Source organism: Dendrobates tinctorius, unplaced genomic scaffold (genome assembly GCF_039654945.1).
Source record: "Dendrobates tinctorius isolate UK_male_01 unplaced genomic scaffold, ASM3965494v1 ptg000171l, whole genome shotgun sequence".
Taxonomy (NCBI): Eukaryota; Metazoa; Chordata; class Amphibia; order Anura; family Dendrobatidae; genus Dendrobates; species Dendrobates tinctorius.
The window spans coordinates 3,523,227-3,541,081 of NW_027361838.1; the positions used below are offsets into that span (position 1 = coordinate 3,523,227).

Genomic DNA, 17,855 nt, shown 5'->3' on the forward strand with positions numbered 1-17,855 from the left:
GCCGACGAGCAACGCGTGGACGCAAATGGGAGGACGTCAGGATCGCCGCGTCTGACAGGTAAGTAGCGACCGCTGCGATGTCACTGGTGAGATCTGCCTGTGTGGCAGCTCACTAGCGACCACATAGCGATGCACCAGCGATCCATATAGTTGTCGGAATCGCTGGTGCATCGCTAAGTGTAACGGTACCCTAACCCCTACTGCATTAGGAGACAAGATCCAAAGGGATTTATATGACTAGTTTTTTGCTAACTAAACTGTTTGTCCTAATTTGGTTATTCATTACTGGCTCATATATTTGTTTTTCCATTTTATTTATTTTACAGTGACTCCAAGCGCAATAGTAATATTTTTTAGTTCTATTCATTTTTGATAATACTATTATATGTTGTTGTGTGCTGCACTGTAGAGCAGGGTGTTGGGCGACTGTGTCAGAAGCTATTAGGATATGAATACACGTTTCCCGGCTGCCTGTCATGTGCCCAGCAGTCACTGCTCACTATTAGAGTACTGTGATTGGAAACAGTGTGGTGCTGGGTCACTGTTTTCTCCCCTTGGCAGGATGTTTTAGTAGCCGTTCTTAACCAGTTATGTACAGAACTGGGCTCTTTAATGCTGTATGCCTTGAATATAAGAAATAATCTTTAAAAACCTGTTCCAAACTATTTTATGGTGTAACTTATGGATCTGCAAATAGACACCATCCACCCCAATTTGTTGTGTGACATAACTGAGAAATCTAAATTTTAATCCTTCTTGCACTATGACTTCATGTTGCCCAGTCTGTGTGACCCTCTGTGGAAATGTCTTGCATTTGTCTGCATTGACCATTCTCTTTGCTCTGAGTGCACCTGTAGCAAGCAAAGATACCACATCAGTCATGACAAGGGCAGGGGTTAAGTTTGGAGCCGAGTAAGAGTCCGTTTACACTACGCGATGCATAGCGCGAAGTGACAACCATTTGACAACAATGCACATCGGCGATCATTTAGTTGCCTGTATACACAGGCCAACCCCGCTTCAGATGCACAGAGTGTTGAGTAATACAAGTGCCTGCAAAAAAATCTTTACACTTGCGCAGCAAAAAAAAACTTTACATATAAAATCCACATCATAATTTCACTTTTTAAAAGTGTACACAATGGGGGAGATAATAAAAAACTGTCTAATATTAAAGCTGGCTTTGTTGCAAATATCAACCAATCAGCGCTCAGTTTTCACTTCTCTGGTAAAACGAAAGCTGCACTCTGGTTGTTATGTGCAGCTCAGCCAGTTTTGCTATTAGGCAGTCTTTTATTATCTCCCTCAGGTTTTTATCATCTCCCTTAGTTTTTTATTATCTCCCTCAGTTTTTTTATTATCTCACACGATGGGTCGAAAGAAGCTTAAAATGGAAGAGAAATCCCGTGCCTTGGCTCTGCTCGAGAAGGGGGATTCGGTGATTGCTGTAGCTAGAGATCTGGAAGTGTCAAGAGAAGCAATTTATCAACTGAAGCGGTCGGCGGCATCATTGCCTCCTGGGATGGTACCGCAGAGGACGTCAGGCTCTGGCGCACCTAAGAAGACTTCACCAAGGACTGATAAGCTTCTGAAGCGTGAAGTGATGTCACATCCTTCTATAACTGCTATTGAACGAAAAAACAAGTACCCTATGCTCCTCCAGAACATCGCAACTAGGACAATTTGTCACCGCCTGCAGAAGGACCTGGGTCTACCAAGTTGCCGTGCCGCAAAGAAGCCCCTGCTCACAGCAGCAATGAAGAAGAAAAGGCTTACCTTTTGTAAGAAATATCAAGATTGGACATCTGAAGAGTGGAAGAAAGTGATGTTTAGTGATGAGAGCACGTTCAGGCTGGTCAGGAGAGGCTCAAAGGTTGTGCGTCTTCCGAGTACCGTGTCACGGTATGACCCAAAATATACAGTTAAGACTGTTAAACACCTTGACAGTGTGATGGTGTGGGGTGCATTCAATGGAAGCATGGGCAGGGCAGGTTTGTACTTCCTTCCCAAGAACGTAACTATGAAAGCAAGCAATTATATTACTGTTTTGGAAGAACACATGCTTACTTTTTGGGTCATACATCAGTGTGATTACTTTATGCATGATGGAGCCCCTGTCCACAACGCCAAGGCCATGAGAAAGTTTCTCAGTGACCATAACATTAACATTTTAGAGTGGCCAGGTAATTCCCCTGACCTTAACCCCATAGAAAATGCCTGGAATTTAATGAAAAACAAGGTTCAAGAGACACGACCCAGCAACATCAACAATCTAAGGCCTGTTTCACACTTCAGTTTTTTATGTCAGTTAAAATCCGCCAAAAAGGCGGAAAGCAGATCCGTTCCTAACTGATGTGAACGGATGCCACCGGATCCGTTTTTTTGACGGATCCGCCTAATGAAGAATTTTAAAGGAACCGCTGCCCGGGAAGAGAGAGAATTTTCTCTGTCCGCCAGAAATGATTTCAGGGTTAAATTTGCTCCTGACTTCATTCCTCCGGGCATGTGCTCTATAAAAATGCGGATCCTGCAGTATAAAAAACGTTACATGGTCCATCCAGGCATCTCAGCAGATGCAAAAAAAAATTGACGGATCCGCAAAAAAACGGATCCAACGGATGGCCATCCGTCAAGATCCGCCGGTAATGCAAGTCAATGGGGGGGAAAAACGGATCCGCCAAAAAAAAATGGCGGATCTGTTTTTTTGCAAAAACGGCGGATTTTGACTGATGGTCAAAAATGGAAGTGTGAAACAGGCCTAAAGGAGGTGCTGAAGACACTGTGGGTAAACATGGACTCCACATACTTAGCCAGCCTTGCTGAATCCATGCCTAAACGTTTGCAGATGGTGATAAAATGTAAGGGTGACATGACAAAATACGAATTGTAATAAAATATCCACAATAAAACACTTGAATCCACTTGAATATTAAGATTTTGTGGTTTCATTGAACTTGTAAAGATTTTTTTTGCCGGCACTGTAGATCGTTTGGTGCGTATAAGCTGAATTTGTTCTCGACCAGTGAAGGTCCTGTTCATGCTGGATGATGTGCTGCTACGAACAAGGATCTTTGTGACAAAAAGAATGAAGCAACATATCTTAAATGGCCTCCATGTCAAATATTTCATTGCTATGAAGGTTCTCTTTTTTTTTTTTTTTTTTCCGCACAAGGACGCTCCTCTCCTTTATCTGTAATGACTAGTTGGCCTTGGTTTCTATATCAGCTTGTGTTTACATCCCGTTTAATGATATACAAGGTCAGTACATAGAAGGTACAAAATACAGCTCTGTCCACAGAATCTAGAGTTCACAAAGTTCATGTGGTGTTCAGTAGTGGTGCCATGAAAATTCGAGAGGTGAATGTGGAAAAAAAACAAAAATTGAGAAAGCCTAAAGGCTCTGTCTCACATAGCGATATCGCTGAAACGTCACAGATTTTGTGACGCAACAGCGACCTTGCCAGTTATCTCTCTAGGTGTGACACATAGCGGCGATCGGGCCCCCACTGTGATGTCGCTGATCGTGCTCGAATGTCCTGGACCATTTTTTGATCGCTGGTGTCCCCGCTGACCAGCATGCATCACTGTGTTTAACCCCAACGAGCGACCTCGTTGGTGACTCAGAACTCAGGGTGCAGGCGGGAGTCGTCAGAATCGCTGCTGTGTGACAAGGTCCCAACGACCGCCAAGGTCGTTATACGGATCGCCGGATCGTTGCAGCGTCGTTGAGTAGATCTGTCTGTTTGACAGCTTACTAGTGACCATTTAGCAACGTACCAGTGATCCTTACAGGTCGTTTCATTGTCGGAATAATACATTTTATTTCTATAGTGCCAACATATTCCGCAGCACTTTACATTATAGAGGGGACTTGTACAGACAATAAACATTACAGCAAACCAATAAACACAGATCGAAACAGATATCAAGAAGAGTGAGGGCCCTGCTCGCAAGCTTACAATATGAGGAAAGAGGGGAGACACGAAAGATGGATGGTAACAATTGCTTTTATTGTTCGGACCAGCCATAGTATAAGAATCGGGTGTTGCTGCATGAACCAGTTAACAGACTAAATATGTAACAGTACAGACACAGAGGGCTATTAATGCATAAAGCATATGAGAACATGACTTGGACTACCCATCACTGAAGTACCGTAATAATGCCATTTATTACTGGTCTGAGCAATGGTCTCTAATTGTAAGAACAGTGGTGATGGACCTCCAGTCCTTCTGCTGTAACAATGAAGGGTTTGATGTGGTCTGGTTCAGGTAGTTGTCAAATTAGCCTTCATGTGAATGGCCGGACCGAGGCTTCCCAGCAGAACTTTGCTGTTGGCATAACGCTGTGTGTCTGATTCACAGGTAAAAGTGTAAAAATGCTATATTGTGTGTTCTGGGCTTTCTCTGGTACTGTATGGCTGGTCAAATAACTACTCTTTGTGAAGTCGTCAATGGAAAAGCATTTCATAATTTCAGTGCCCCTATAGGACAAGAAGGCACTTGATAACCAGATAAGGACATGAGTGTCCTGGGTACATATTTTACTGTGGAAATAATTTACTTTTAAGACTTAAGAAAATACATCTGGTGCCAGTACGTCCTACAAGTGGTGATATATAACTTTTGAGTGAGCACTCCACATTTTTTATTTCTGCAGTCAGTCGAATATTTCTAGTTGACTATAAACTGTCAGAATAAGTCCTCATGCACATGACTTTATTACAGGTTTATGTAGTATGTATCTACAGCTCTGGCAAAAATTAAGAGACCACTGCACAGTTTTATAAAAATCAACTCTCTACATGTCTGACAGCCATTCCATTCCATTGTCAGTTGAATGCCCACCAGAGGAAATCATTCTACTTAATGTGCTTCTGATTCTGAACCAAATCTTATTTAACGAAGGAAAGTATAAAAAAACCTTGCTGTGGTGTTAACAATCCTCTTGCAATAGGACAAGCTCCATGGCAAAACAAGTGCTAGTAATATCCCAAAAGTAATAGGAATGAAAAATTAACTTTTAAAAATGTCAAAGGAGTTTAAAGAAAAGTCTTCAGTGAGGAAAAGGAGGACTCAATTCTGGCTTTACTAGCAGAGGGATACAGTGAGCATCATGTTGCCTCCATCCTTAAAATTTATAAGACGACAGTCCATTACAACAAGGTCAAGCAGCAGACATTGGGGACAACAAAGCTACAGACCGGCAGAGGGCAAAAACGACTCTCCACTGACCAGTATGACCGTTATTTTATTTGATTGTCACTCAGCAACCGCAGGATGACATCAAGTGACCTACAAAAGGAATGGCAAATGGCAGCTGGGGTGAAGTACATGGCAAGAACAGTTCATAACAGGCTCCTAGAGGCCGGGCTAAAGTCATGTAAAACTGGAAAAAAGCCTTTCATCAATGAGAAGCAAAGGAGAGCCAGGCTGCAGTTTGCTAAAGACCATAATGATTTGATTATAGAGGACTGGAGTAAGGTAATCTTCTCTGATGAGTCTACTTTTCAGCTTTGCTTAACACCTGGTCATCTAATGGTTAGACGGAGACCTGGAGAGGCGTACAAGCCACAGTGTCTTGCACCCACTGTGAAATTTGGTAGAGGATCAGTGATGATCTGGGGATGCTTCAGCAAGGCTGGAATTGGACAGGTTAATCTTTGCAAAGGACGTATGAATCAAGCCGCATACAAGGATATCATGGAAAAACAGTTGCTTCCTTCTGCTCAGGCAATGTTCCCCCAACTCTGAGGGCTGGTTTTTCCAGTAGGACAATGCGCCATGCCACACAGCTAGGTCAGTCAATGTGTGGATGAAGGAACATCACATCAAATCCCTGTCATGGCCAGCCTAATCTCCAGACCTGAACCCCACTGAAAACCTCTGGGATGTAATCAAGAGAAAGATGGATAGTTACAAGCCATCGAACAAAGAACTGCTTAAATTTTTGTACCAGGAGTGGTATAAGGTCACCCAAAAGCAGTGTGAAAGACAGTGTGTCAGTAGTTTATGGAATAAAAAAGCAATTTACATTTTACTCAAATATACCTATAAAGAGAAAAATTAAACTGAAAATTTAGCAGTGGTCTCTTAATTTCTCTTAATCAGAGCTGTATAATCACTTATGGACCCTCACTGTAACAACACTTACATGGTGGCATATGCAGCTTTAGTGGAGAACTGGAGAAGTGGGCAGCAACTAACAGAATGGTTTTTAACAGGGAAAAATGCAAAGTACTACATCTGGGCAATAAAAATGAAAAGAGCATATACAGAATGAGAGGAATAGGCCTAAGCAACAGCACATGTGAAAAAGACTTGGGTATACTAATAGATCACAGACTGAATATGAGTCCACAGTGTGATGCAGCAGCAAAAAAGGCAAATGCAATTCTAGGAAGTATTAACAGAAGCATACAGTCTAGATCACGTGAAGTCATTATTTCCCTCTACTCCTCTTTGGTCAGACCTCATCTGGAATATTGTGTCCAGTTTTGGGCACCACATTTTAAAAAAGACGTCAACAAACTGGAGCAAGTTCAGAAAAGGGCAACCAGAATGGTGACCGGTCTGCAAACCCTGTCTTATGAGGAAAGGTTGCAGGATTTGGGAATGTTTAGTTTGCAAAAGAGAAGACTGAGAGGAGACTTAATAGCTGTCTACAAATATCTAAAGGGCTGTCACATTGTAGAAGGATCAACTTTATTCTCATTTGCACAAGGAAAGACTAGAAGCAATGGGATGAAACTGAATGGGAGGAGACACAGATTAGATATTAGAAAAAACTTTTTGACAGAGTGATCAATGAGTGGAACAAGCTGCCACGAGAAGTGGTGAGTTCTCCTTCAATGGAAGTCTTCAAACAGAGGCTGGACAGACATCTGACTGGGATGATTTAGCGAATCCTGCTTTGAGCAGGGGGTTGGACCAGATGGCCCAGGAGGTCCATTCCAACTCTACAATTCTATGATTCTATAGTGATGTTAAAAGCTGATATTGTCCTTCCTTTCATGGTAGAAAATATACACTGCTCAAAAAAAAAAAAAAAGTAAAGGGGACACTAAAATACCACATCCTAGATATCACTGAAATATTCCAGTTGCAAATCTTTATTCATTACATAGTGGAATGCATTGAGAACAGTAAAACATAAAAATGATGAACCTAAATCAAAATTAATATCCCATGGAGGTCTGGATTTTAAATGATAATCAAACCGGAAAATCAAATGACAGGCTGTTCGAACTTGAGGGGTTAATGCCTCAAGACTAGAGATGAGCGAATTTGATCAGGTCAGGGCTTATTTGGCAAGCTATAGCGCTTACCTAATAATCTGCAGAGGAACCTGGATAGCTCCAGATCCGCAGCTGCATGTGTCGCGGCTTTGTGACAGTCACGACTCTTTCATGGAGAGCCCATCAAACAGACTCTCCATGCATGTGTTGTGACAGCCGCGACACATGAAGCTGCGGAGCCGAACAGCTGATCAGCCGAAGCATCTTATTCGGCAAGTGCTATAGCTTGCTGAATAAGCCCTGACTCGATCAAATTCGCTCATCTCTTCTCAAGAAAAGGAAATGATGCTCAGTAGTGTGTGTGGCCTCCACATGCCTGTATGAACTCACTACAACGCCTGGGCATGCTCCTGATGAGGCTGCAGATGGTCTCCTGGGGGATCTCCTCCCACACCTGGATTAAAGCATCTGTCAACTCCTGGACAGTCTGTGGTGCAGCGTGGTAATGGGAGATGGAACGTGACATAATGTCCCAGATGTGCTCAATTGGATTGCGGTCTGGGAAATGGGCAGGCCAGTCCATTGCATCAATGCCTTCATCATGCAGAAACTTCTGACACATTCAGCTACGTGAGGCCTAGCTTGTTCATGCATCAGAAGGAACTCTGGGCGCACTGCACCTGCATATGGTCTCACAATGAGTCTGAAGATCTCATCTCGGTACCTAACTGCAGTCAGGATGCCTCTGGCTAGCACATAGAGGGCTGTGCGGCTCTCCAATGAAATGCCTCCCCACACCATTACTGACCCACTGCCAAAACAGTCATGCTGGAGGATGTTGCAGGCAGCAGAATGTTCTCCACGATGTCTCCAGACTTGTCATGTCTGTCACATGTGCTCAGTGTGAACCTGCTCTCATCCGTGAAGATCATAAAGCGTCTATATCGAATCTTCCAGTATTGGTGTTTTCTTGCAAATGCCAATCGCCCTGTACCATGTTGGGCTGTAAGCACAATAACCACTTGTGGACGTTGGGCCCTCATAGCACCCTCATGAAGTCTGTTTTTGACAGTTAAAGCAGACGGATGTTAGTAGCCTGCTGGAAGTCATTTTTCAGGGCTCTGGCACTGCTCCTCCTGTTTCTCCTTGCACAAAGGAGGTAGCAGTACTGCTGCTGGGTTCTTGCCCTCCTATGTCCCACGCTAAGTTTCCTTGTGTTACTAGCCTGTCTCCTGGTATCTGCTCCATTTTCTGAACAGTGTGTCGACAGACACAGCTCACTGCTTGCCACAGCTCGCATTAATGTGCCATGCTACATGAGCTGCACTAGATGAGCAAGTTCTGTGGGTTGTAGACACGGCCTCATGCTACTGTACAGTACCTCTAGGCGTGAGAGCATTGACAAAATGCAAAAGTGACCCAAACAGCCAGAAACGAAGAGAACCGAAAAATGGTCTATGTTCACCCGCTGCAGAACCATTCCTTCTATAGGGGTTTTCTTGCTAATTGCCTATCATTTCTACCTGTTGTCTGTTCCATTCGCACAACAGCAGGATAGATTAATTCACAATCGGTGTTGCTTCACAATTGGACAGGTTGATTTCACAGAAATGGGATTGACTTGAGTTACATTCTAAGTGTTCCCTTTATTCTTTTGAGCAGTGTGCATTCATTAACAGATCTGCAGGTTTTCAATCACTCTTCCACTGTGGAAGGTTGTGTCCTTTTATAAGGGTTGTCTATCTTTAACTTTTTGTTTATAAAGCTTTTGTCTTATTTTGTGACTATCTCCTTGTGCTTAACTGGACCACAATTGGGTGTGCTGTGATTTTTGTGAAAAGTCACTCGTGTACAATTGTAAGTGGGCTAACATTGAACTGTGCACTGTACATAGCGCATATGACAGCACATTAATCTGAAACACAGATGTCTGAATGAAGCCATTCTCTGCACTAAATATTTAAGTCAGCTAATCGATCAATAATGTTTCTGGATAAGGCTAGGTTGACATAAATGGTGCTCTCTTCTGAGCACAACATCCATGTGTCCATCAGATTCTCTGAAAAACAAGATACCACAGAAGACCAGACCAAGCCATCCAATGTTGTGAGACCGACCAAGTCACTTTGGATTATGTCTGGCCACTGTGCCGGCAGTGTTAGGGTGTGTGCACACGCTGTGGATTCTGCTGCGGATTTTGCAAAATCCGCAGGTCAAAAGACCTGCAGATTACCCTGCGGTTTGCCCCTGTGGTTTGACACCTCTACAGTGGAGCAGGTGTAAAACTGCTGCAGATTTCGCACAAAGAAGTGACATGCTGCGGTTTGAAAACTGCAGCAAATCCGCGCGGAAAAATCTGCACTGTGCACTGCTGTTTTTGGTTTCCATAGAATATAAAGGTACTGTACACCGCAGCAAAAACTGCTGCAGATCCACAGGACCAAAACCGCTGCGGATCCACAGCAGTTCCGCAGACAGTGTACAATACCATGTAAGTTATGGGATTTACAATCCGCTGTGCACATGCTGCGGTTTTCTTCACTGCGGAAAGGCTGCGGTTTTGAATCCGCAGAAAGAATTGACATGTCAATTCTTTCTGCAGATTCCGTTGCGGTTTGCCACCTATTCCATTGTCCAGGTGTCAAACCGCAGGGGAAAACCGCTGGCCAATCCGCAGATAAACCGCAGGTCATTTTACCTGCGGATCTGCACAAAAAAATCCGCTGGTGAATCTGCAGCGTGTGCACATAGCCTTAAGGTACTGTCACACTTAGCGTTGTACCAGCGATCCCGACCAGCGATATGACGCAGTCAGGTTCGCTGGTACATCGCTAAGTGGTCGCTAGTGAGCTGCCACACAGGCAGATCTCACCAGCGACATCGCTGGGGACGGGGGTCGCTACTTACCTGTCACACCAGGCGATCCTGCGTCCTCCCGCCCGGCTCCACGCGTCGCTCGTCCTCATAGCAGGAAGCTGACGACGAGAAACAGTCCTGAACGTTCTCGCGCGATCAGCAGCGGGTTGTAGGTAAGTATCAGACATAGCGATATCGCTAGCAATATCGCTATAACGTCACAAGTTATAGCGATATTGCTAGCGATATCGCTTAGTGTGACAGGCCCTTTAGTCTTTTTTTTTTTTTTTTTTTTCAGGTTTGCAAAAAAAACAAACATGTTCTGTCAATGTTACCCTATCAACCTCCTAATGGTGAAGGGCTCTATCAAGTCTTTGTAAAGGTTTATATCTAAATCCTGTTTTGCTCAGATTTCGACAGGAACCCTGATGCAATGGTCAGTGGAGAGCACTGTATATGTGGGAACCTGGGAATCCTTGGGTTGCAGCTTCCACTTTGAAACCCAGCGTGGCATATAACTTTTTTTTCATATATATTGTGCGCACATCTCTGCTGCTGGGGTCTTAAGATTTGGGAGCAGAGCTTGTTCATTTACTAGTAGTGCTATGTGCTTGCTTTCTGTGAAGACACTTGCACTGTATGCACAGTGTAGTCCATAGTGTCTGACTTCGTGCATGAATGGCTGATGAGGCCCTCAGCGCAATTGGCCTGGATTCAAGCTAGGACGGCACCACACATCACATGTGCAGCGCTCAGGATACATTACATGGATATTGAGAATTCATGACTGCACTGGGAAGCAGATTTATTTTTCACACTTTAGTGCATTTCCAAAGATGTCACACAAAAGAACATAAAACAGAATCAATGAAGGTGGTGAATGGTGTGCATCATGAAGTAATTTTATTTCTAGTTCTTTTTGTTTTGTATCAAGTTGTTTAGCGGTAAGGTCATAAGTGGGAAAAGTCTAGCTGTGCTCATAAGCCGGTCTACCATGAGAGAAATGGTAACGTGATCAAGATATACACTTTATTGGGCTATAAATCTTGTATGGTGCCAGGTTGTGTCAGGACACTGCATATAAATCAGGCTTGCCTTCTGGCTGTTATCTTAGCCATGACAGAAGTCCTGAAGTTCCCCTATTCACACTACTGAAGAGAAATGTGCAAGCCTGACTCAAAGTTGGCACTTCATTTTACCCTACTAAACTGCCCCCAACGCCATAGATGTAATGTGCTACCCTAACATGTCTGTAAACCTTTAGTTGCCTTCTATGTAGATTTGTCTTCCAGTCACTCCCACAGCAGTATGACGGCCACAGATCATCATGAATAGTGATGAGCTAGTATACTCTTTGCTCGGGTTTTCCCGAGCATGCTCGGGTGTCCTTCGAGTATTTTGGTGTGCTCGTAGATTTAGTTTTCATCTCAGCTGCATGATTTGCGTCTGCTAGACAGCTTGAATACATGTGTGGGATGCCTGTTTGTTAGGGAATTCCCACATGTATTCAGCCTGTCTGCAAGTCGCAAATCATGCAGCTGAGATGAGGAAAACTAAATCTCCGAGCAATCCAAAATACTGCCAAACCAGTCATGCTGAATGATGTTGCAGGCAGCAGTTCGCTCTACACGGCGTCTCCAGACTGTCACATATGCTCAGTGTGAACCTGCTTTCACCTGTGAAGAGCACAGGGTGCCAGTGGCGAATTTAATTTGCCAATCCTGGTGTTCTGTGGCAAATGCCAAGTGTCCTGCACGGTGTTGGGCTGTGAGCACAACCACCATCTGTGGACGTCTGGCACTCAGACCATCCTCATGGAGTCAGTTTCTAACAGTTTGTGCAACCACATGCACATTTGTGGCCTGCTGGAGGTCATTTTGCAGGGCTCTGGCAGTGCTCCTCCTTGCACAAAGGCTGAGGTAGCGGTCCTGCTGCTTGGTTGTTGCCCTCCTACGGCCCATTCCATGTCTCCTGGTATACTGGCCTGTCTCCTGGTAGTGCCTCCAGCCTCTGGACACTACGCTGACAGACACAGCAAAACTTCTTGCCACAGCTCGCATTGATGTGCCATCCTGGATGAGCTGCACTACCTGAACCACTTGTGTGGGTTGTAGAGTCCATCTCATGCTACCATGATTGTGAAAGCACAACCAACATTCAAAAGTGACCAAAACATCAGCCAGAAAGCATTGGTAGTGAGATGTGGTCTGTGGTCCCCAACTGCAGAACCACTCCTTTATTGAGGGGGTCTTGATAATTGCCAATAATTTCCATCTGCTGTCTATTCCATTTGCACAACAGCATGTGAAATTATATTCTGTTTAAGTGTTCCCTTTATTTTTTGAGCTGTGTGTGTATGTATGTATATGTGTGTGTATGTATATGTGTGTGTATATATATATATATATATATATATATATATATATATATATATATATATATATTTTAATATTTGATTGTTTTACGCCCTCTTGTTTAAGTGTCTCAAAGTTAGACCAACTTCTTCCTCAGGAGAACCATAGTATAGGGGAAAAAAAAGCAGCCAGAATAGAATAAACGTTTCAAAATGTCAGAATATTCATTTAGAAATGTTAAAATATTCTCTTCTGGTTTTTTTTTTTTTTTTTTGCTTTTTCTTTATTCAATGCTGTGGTTCTCCTGATAAAGCGTGCTGTGTACGATATTTTCCACACACCCATGAACTTGAATAGGTGAGTGCGATATCCGATTTGCTATCTATTTATTTTTTTCTCCTTATGTCTAATTGTACGAGGAAAAAATAATGCTGATCTGCACTGCCCCATATAATAACGTAGGTCCGAGTTCTAGCTGATAAAACATTAGATAGTACTCATCCTTAGGCTTTTTTCACATTTCCGTTTTTGTCAGTGTAAATCCGCCAGAATGTGAAAAAACGGATCTGTTTCCGTTGTGGCACAAACGGAGGCCACCGGATCAGTGGATAGCGGCCGATCCGTTGCTATCCGCTATTTTGATGCTGACAAAAAAGTTTCATTGTCCGTCCACTGAAGTCAGCGCGGACGCCAAAATTTTGGCGGATCCGTCAAAAAACGGATCCAACGGATGACCATCCGTCAAAATCCGCCGCTAATGCAAGTCAATGGGGAAAAAAACGGATGGCGGATCCGTTTTTTTTTTTTTTTGTGCAAAACGGCGGATTTTGACTGGCAACAAACGGAAATGTGAAACAGGCCTTAGTACACGCTCGTGAAAAATTGGCATGTTTGGGCAATTTCTATATGTATGGAGGCTTCAATTGTAAGTTGTCCTGAGCTGAAAAACACTGCACTGAAGCAACTGATTAGATAGGAGATACACAGCCGTGTACGGGCCTGTTACTGAACCACTAATATAAGAATAAACTACTGTAATTAGCAGTGGAAAGTAGTATGTATGTATGCTTGTCCTGAAGTCTCGCCTCGACAGTGTGAAAGGTCAAATGATTACCAAGGTCTCTGATTTTTTTGTGAGCTGAGCAAGAATTAGAATAGAGAACCACAAGGGTTGCACAGTTAGTGTAGTCTCCTGACTGTCACATGCACATGATTACTTGCTCTTAAATGACCTCTTTAAGCTATTAGTGCAGTCATGTCTGGTTTTAGGGATATATATATATATATATATATATATATATATATATATATATATATATAAAATGTCCTTGTAAACCATTGACCTCGTTACTCTAGGGAATTTTACACATCTTAGAAAAAAATGTATCAAAGCTTTACGAAATGTTCCCTTTTTAACATTTAAAGGGATATTGCAACCAACAGAATCAGCTGTCCACTTGAGAGGTGATAAATATTACATGGGCGGTTGCCATTGCCAGAATCAGGGGCAGTGTCTTTCAAACACGCTTCTGGTTGTGCATGGCTCCGCGCTGATATAGCAGTTATTACCAAACCTTTTATTTATTTTTTCTTCTGTCAATCTCCTTAGTTCCTATGGTCACAATCGATAACTTTGAAGTGTAGTCTATATTGGTGGTGTGTCATAATTGCATAGGTAGCAGAAACACCTAGGTCCATCAAGTTCAGCCTTTCTCTACTAATTGTACATTTTGTCACTAAATTAACTATAATCCATGATGTAATGTGTACTGAGGAAATTATACAGCCCTTTTTTAAACCTGTGTAAGGGTATGTGCACACGTTGCAAATTTGCCTGCAGAATTTTCTGCACAGAATCTGCACCTCTTGGCAGAAAACACAGGTAAAAATCCGCTCGTTTTTCATGCGGATTGTATGCGTTTTTGTAAGCTAATAAAGTTATGTTATTTAACACAAAAAAAAAAGATTTGTGATGTCATTTGTGGTCCAACCTCCTATTTTACATTTGTCCAACCCACACTCCATTACACACACAGATCCTTATCTATCTATGGATATAGATTTATCCATATATATGGATATATTTATGGATATATCCATATATCCCCGTACAGCCCCGGCAGACCCCCCACACACACGCGCGCGCACACACACATAGGCCGCACATACCATACACGCACACAGTCACCGCCCACACACTTCCCTCCTCCCGATCTGCAGCGTTTCATCTGCAGCAGAAACCGCAGATTTTTTTTAGACTTGCGGAAGTGCCCAACTCAATCCAAGTCAATGGGTGCAGAAACGCTGCAGATCCGCACAAAGAAATGACATGCTGCGGAAAATAAAACGCTGCGAATCCGCACGTTTTTTTTTCCGCAGCGTGTGCACAGTGTTTTTTGATTTCCCATTGATTTGCATTGTGTGCACTCTGCACTGCGGATTTGATGCAATTCCGCGCGTCCAAAAAACGCAGTGGAAACTTATCAAAAACCACAACATGTGCACATACCCTTAGCGTCTGCCATTACTACCTCTTGTGGTAGGGCATTCCACAGTCTGACTGTAAATAACTCTTTCCTTTTTAGCTTCTGGAGTCGTCTTTATTCCACCCATAATGAGTGACCCCTTGTCCTTTAGTATGGTCTTTGTAAGGAATAAGTCATGTCAGTCCTCTTGTATTACCCACTCTTATATTTATACATTAGAAAAAAGGCGTTTCCGAGGAGATCTCATTTATAAGCTAAACAAGCTCAACTTTACCAGCCTGTCATAGGAGAGTCTTTCCATCCCTTGTAATAAGATGCGACCGTCCAGGCTGCGAACCACTGGTGACTGAGCGGCTGTGAGCGCAGCCTCAGTGACCAGTGGTGACATCTTTTAGGTTACCTGCGGTCACTGAGGCTCCGTTCTCAGCTGGACTGAACTGCCGTGACCTCGGTGAGATCCCCGCTAGCACCGTGCGAAAAACTCGTGTTATTTGGGCAGCAGAAAACGGAGCCTCAGTGACCGGAGGTAACCTCCGTGGATGAATGCCATCTGGTCCGGGGGATTTTACAATGTTCAATTTTCCATTTTTTAAAAATACTAATAAAAAAACGAACAAACATATAAGCAGCCAAGATAAAGCAGACAGCTGAAGGCTACTTAACCTGTGCGGTTAACAAAATAGAGGGGACCCCATGTTGTGTTCTTCCTTTTCTTTTTCCCTCTTTACTTTTAGCATGGTTCGTTTGCCGGCCAGTTGCAGTCATTCTAATATTTGACATGGCTGTGATGGAGACGGAAGTGCCCACACAGGAAAAGCTTGTTGATTGGCTGCACTGAAGCCTTTCAACAAGCTTTGTTTGGGCTGCCAAACCCAAACAGAAACCTAGGCTTCAAGGAGAAGTCCATGCATTGACACTAAGTGGCCGGTACAGACCCTGAACTTTACACTTTGGGTTCACCCATTGCTAGTGATGACCGTGGACTTGCACACCACTCCTGTGTAAACCTACTTTGTATTTTACACCATAAAATGCAGAACCTTTTATTCCATTACAATTGCAGTTATACTAGCTAGATACATGAACCCTGTAGGCCGACCACCATCTCGATTACTGTGGCCTTTACCTCTGTACTACATCAATTTTAGTTATCAAGGATATGGAAATATGAGATTTTCTGACTTGTCCAGGGCTGGAGGGTTTTTTCTTTCTCCACTACTTGAACAATTGCTTTTTAAATGCTTCAGTTCATATTGTAAAATATAAATACCACATACACCCCTCCCAGACTGGCACCATTTCAGAAATGTTGGTTCTGTCTGTTAAGTGATGGTGTTGGGCTGCAGTGGCCTTGTGGCAGATCGACAGCCGTGCAGGAGCTGCAGCATTTGTCTGAGGGAAGTGTGGTCTCTGATGGGCTGCAGCGCTCATCGGCGGCTGCTGATCAGATGCAGCATTCCTACTACCCTCACATAGATCTACTGCCCCTCAGTGGCTGCTGATATGTTGCTTGAGCACCACAGCCTAACGATGTCACTCGAGTACAATCTAACGGTGTCAACATCGCAGGATGCCGGCAGTCCGGAAAATGTTTGTGTGTAGCCATTTTAAATGCAATACTACACCATGTAAAATAAAACGGTACTAATGGAGATCACAAACCCTCTATAAGTAATTACATTGAGGAGTGTCTCTGTGTTTCTTTGCAGTTTGAGTTGTATAACATTTCTGGGAAGATATCCTAATGTGAGGAATTATCTTCTACATCAGATGCAAAGTACATTTTCACCTGAAAAAATGAAGATTGGTTTTCACTTCAGACAAAAGAAAAAAAGCAATCGCTATTCAGTCTGAATAGTTTATATACTGGCTTTAAAAGACCTTAGAACTGATAGTTGTGGACTGTATGGGTTCAAATTCCACTCGTGTTATCAGACATGACATGATGGCTTACCTAGATAATGGCGCTGGGCTACGCAGAAAGTTGTCCTCCATTGGACATGGCATAGTTATGGAATGATGTTAATGATCTGTCTAAAATTGGAATACCCATTTAAGAACACTTACATGCACACTCTGCCTAGCCGAATGTGTATCAGGGGATCAGGAGGAAGTTATGGGGTTATCCAGCCTTAGAAAAAGTAAATGTAAAAACCTGCAGCATATGTGATAAAATAAGATTAATTAAACTTCAACCCACCCCAAGAAGTTAAAGTAACACAGATCTTAAGCAGTGTTCCCAGCCATCATGGCTCCCCCCCAATATGACATGTTATCTCTGAAGCAATCATGTGCCAGTCACTTGTATACATCATTAATGGGAGCACCACCGAAAATGTTCTGCTGGCTCTTCGTGGGAGAGAAGAGAGGAATATGGGTCACTTTATATGCATGTACATTAGCATTGAACAGACATTGCCTTTATATTTTGTATTGAAGCATCTTATGAGCGTGTGTAACATTCATTGTGAAGGGGGCAGCAGGGTTAGCTACGACACCGCCTATTGTAAATGGTGGATTCTGTTTTATCAGCTGTCTTTGGAGTTGTTACCTGTCTGTATAATTTGCCCTCTGCTGATAAGGAAACTGCTGAAAAAACTTCCAGAAAGAATGTGTCAAAAAAAATCCCTAGGGGCTCCTGTGAAAATTACATTCACAAACTTTATAAAAAAAAAAAAAGTTTTTTTAATAATTGTTCCATGCAACAATTTTTCATATTTACTATTTTTGTATTGCAGGTATCGTCTCAACATTGTGTCTGGTATGGACAGTGTGGAAATACAACTGCGGGACGTTACAACTGTGAATATCTTGGCCCTCCAAAACCCCTACCCAATGAAGGGTATGAACTGCTTCAGGTATGCTGCCATATCTGGGTTATTTCACCCTACAACTAATCAGCATGTTTTGGTAGCTCCTCGT

General features: G+C 43.0%; 1 protein-coding gene across 1 annotated transcript in view; it reads left to right on the top strand.

Annotated features, from left to right (window-relative positions):
* The window catches only part of NPC1 (NPC intracellular cholesterol transporter 1), a 98,756-nt gene that overhangs the window by 4,196 nt on the left and 76,705 nt on the right, over nucleotides 1–17,855 (top strand). The window contains exon 2 of the mRNA XM_073550831.1: nucleotides 17,672–17,791. Within this exon, the coding sequence (XP_073406932.1) occupies nucleotides 17,672–17,791 (120 nt within the window). The remainder of the gene's footprint in view (nucleotides 1–17,671; nucleotides 17,792–17,855) is intronic.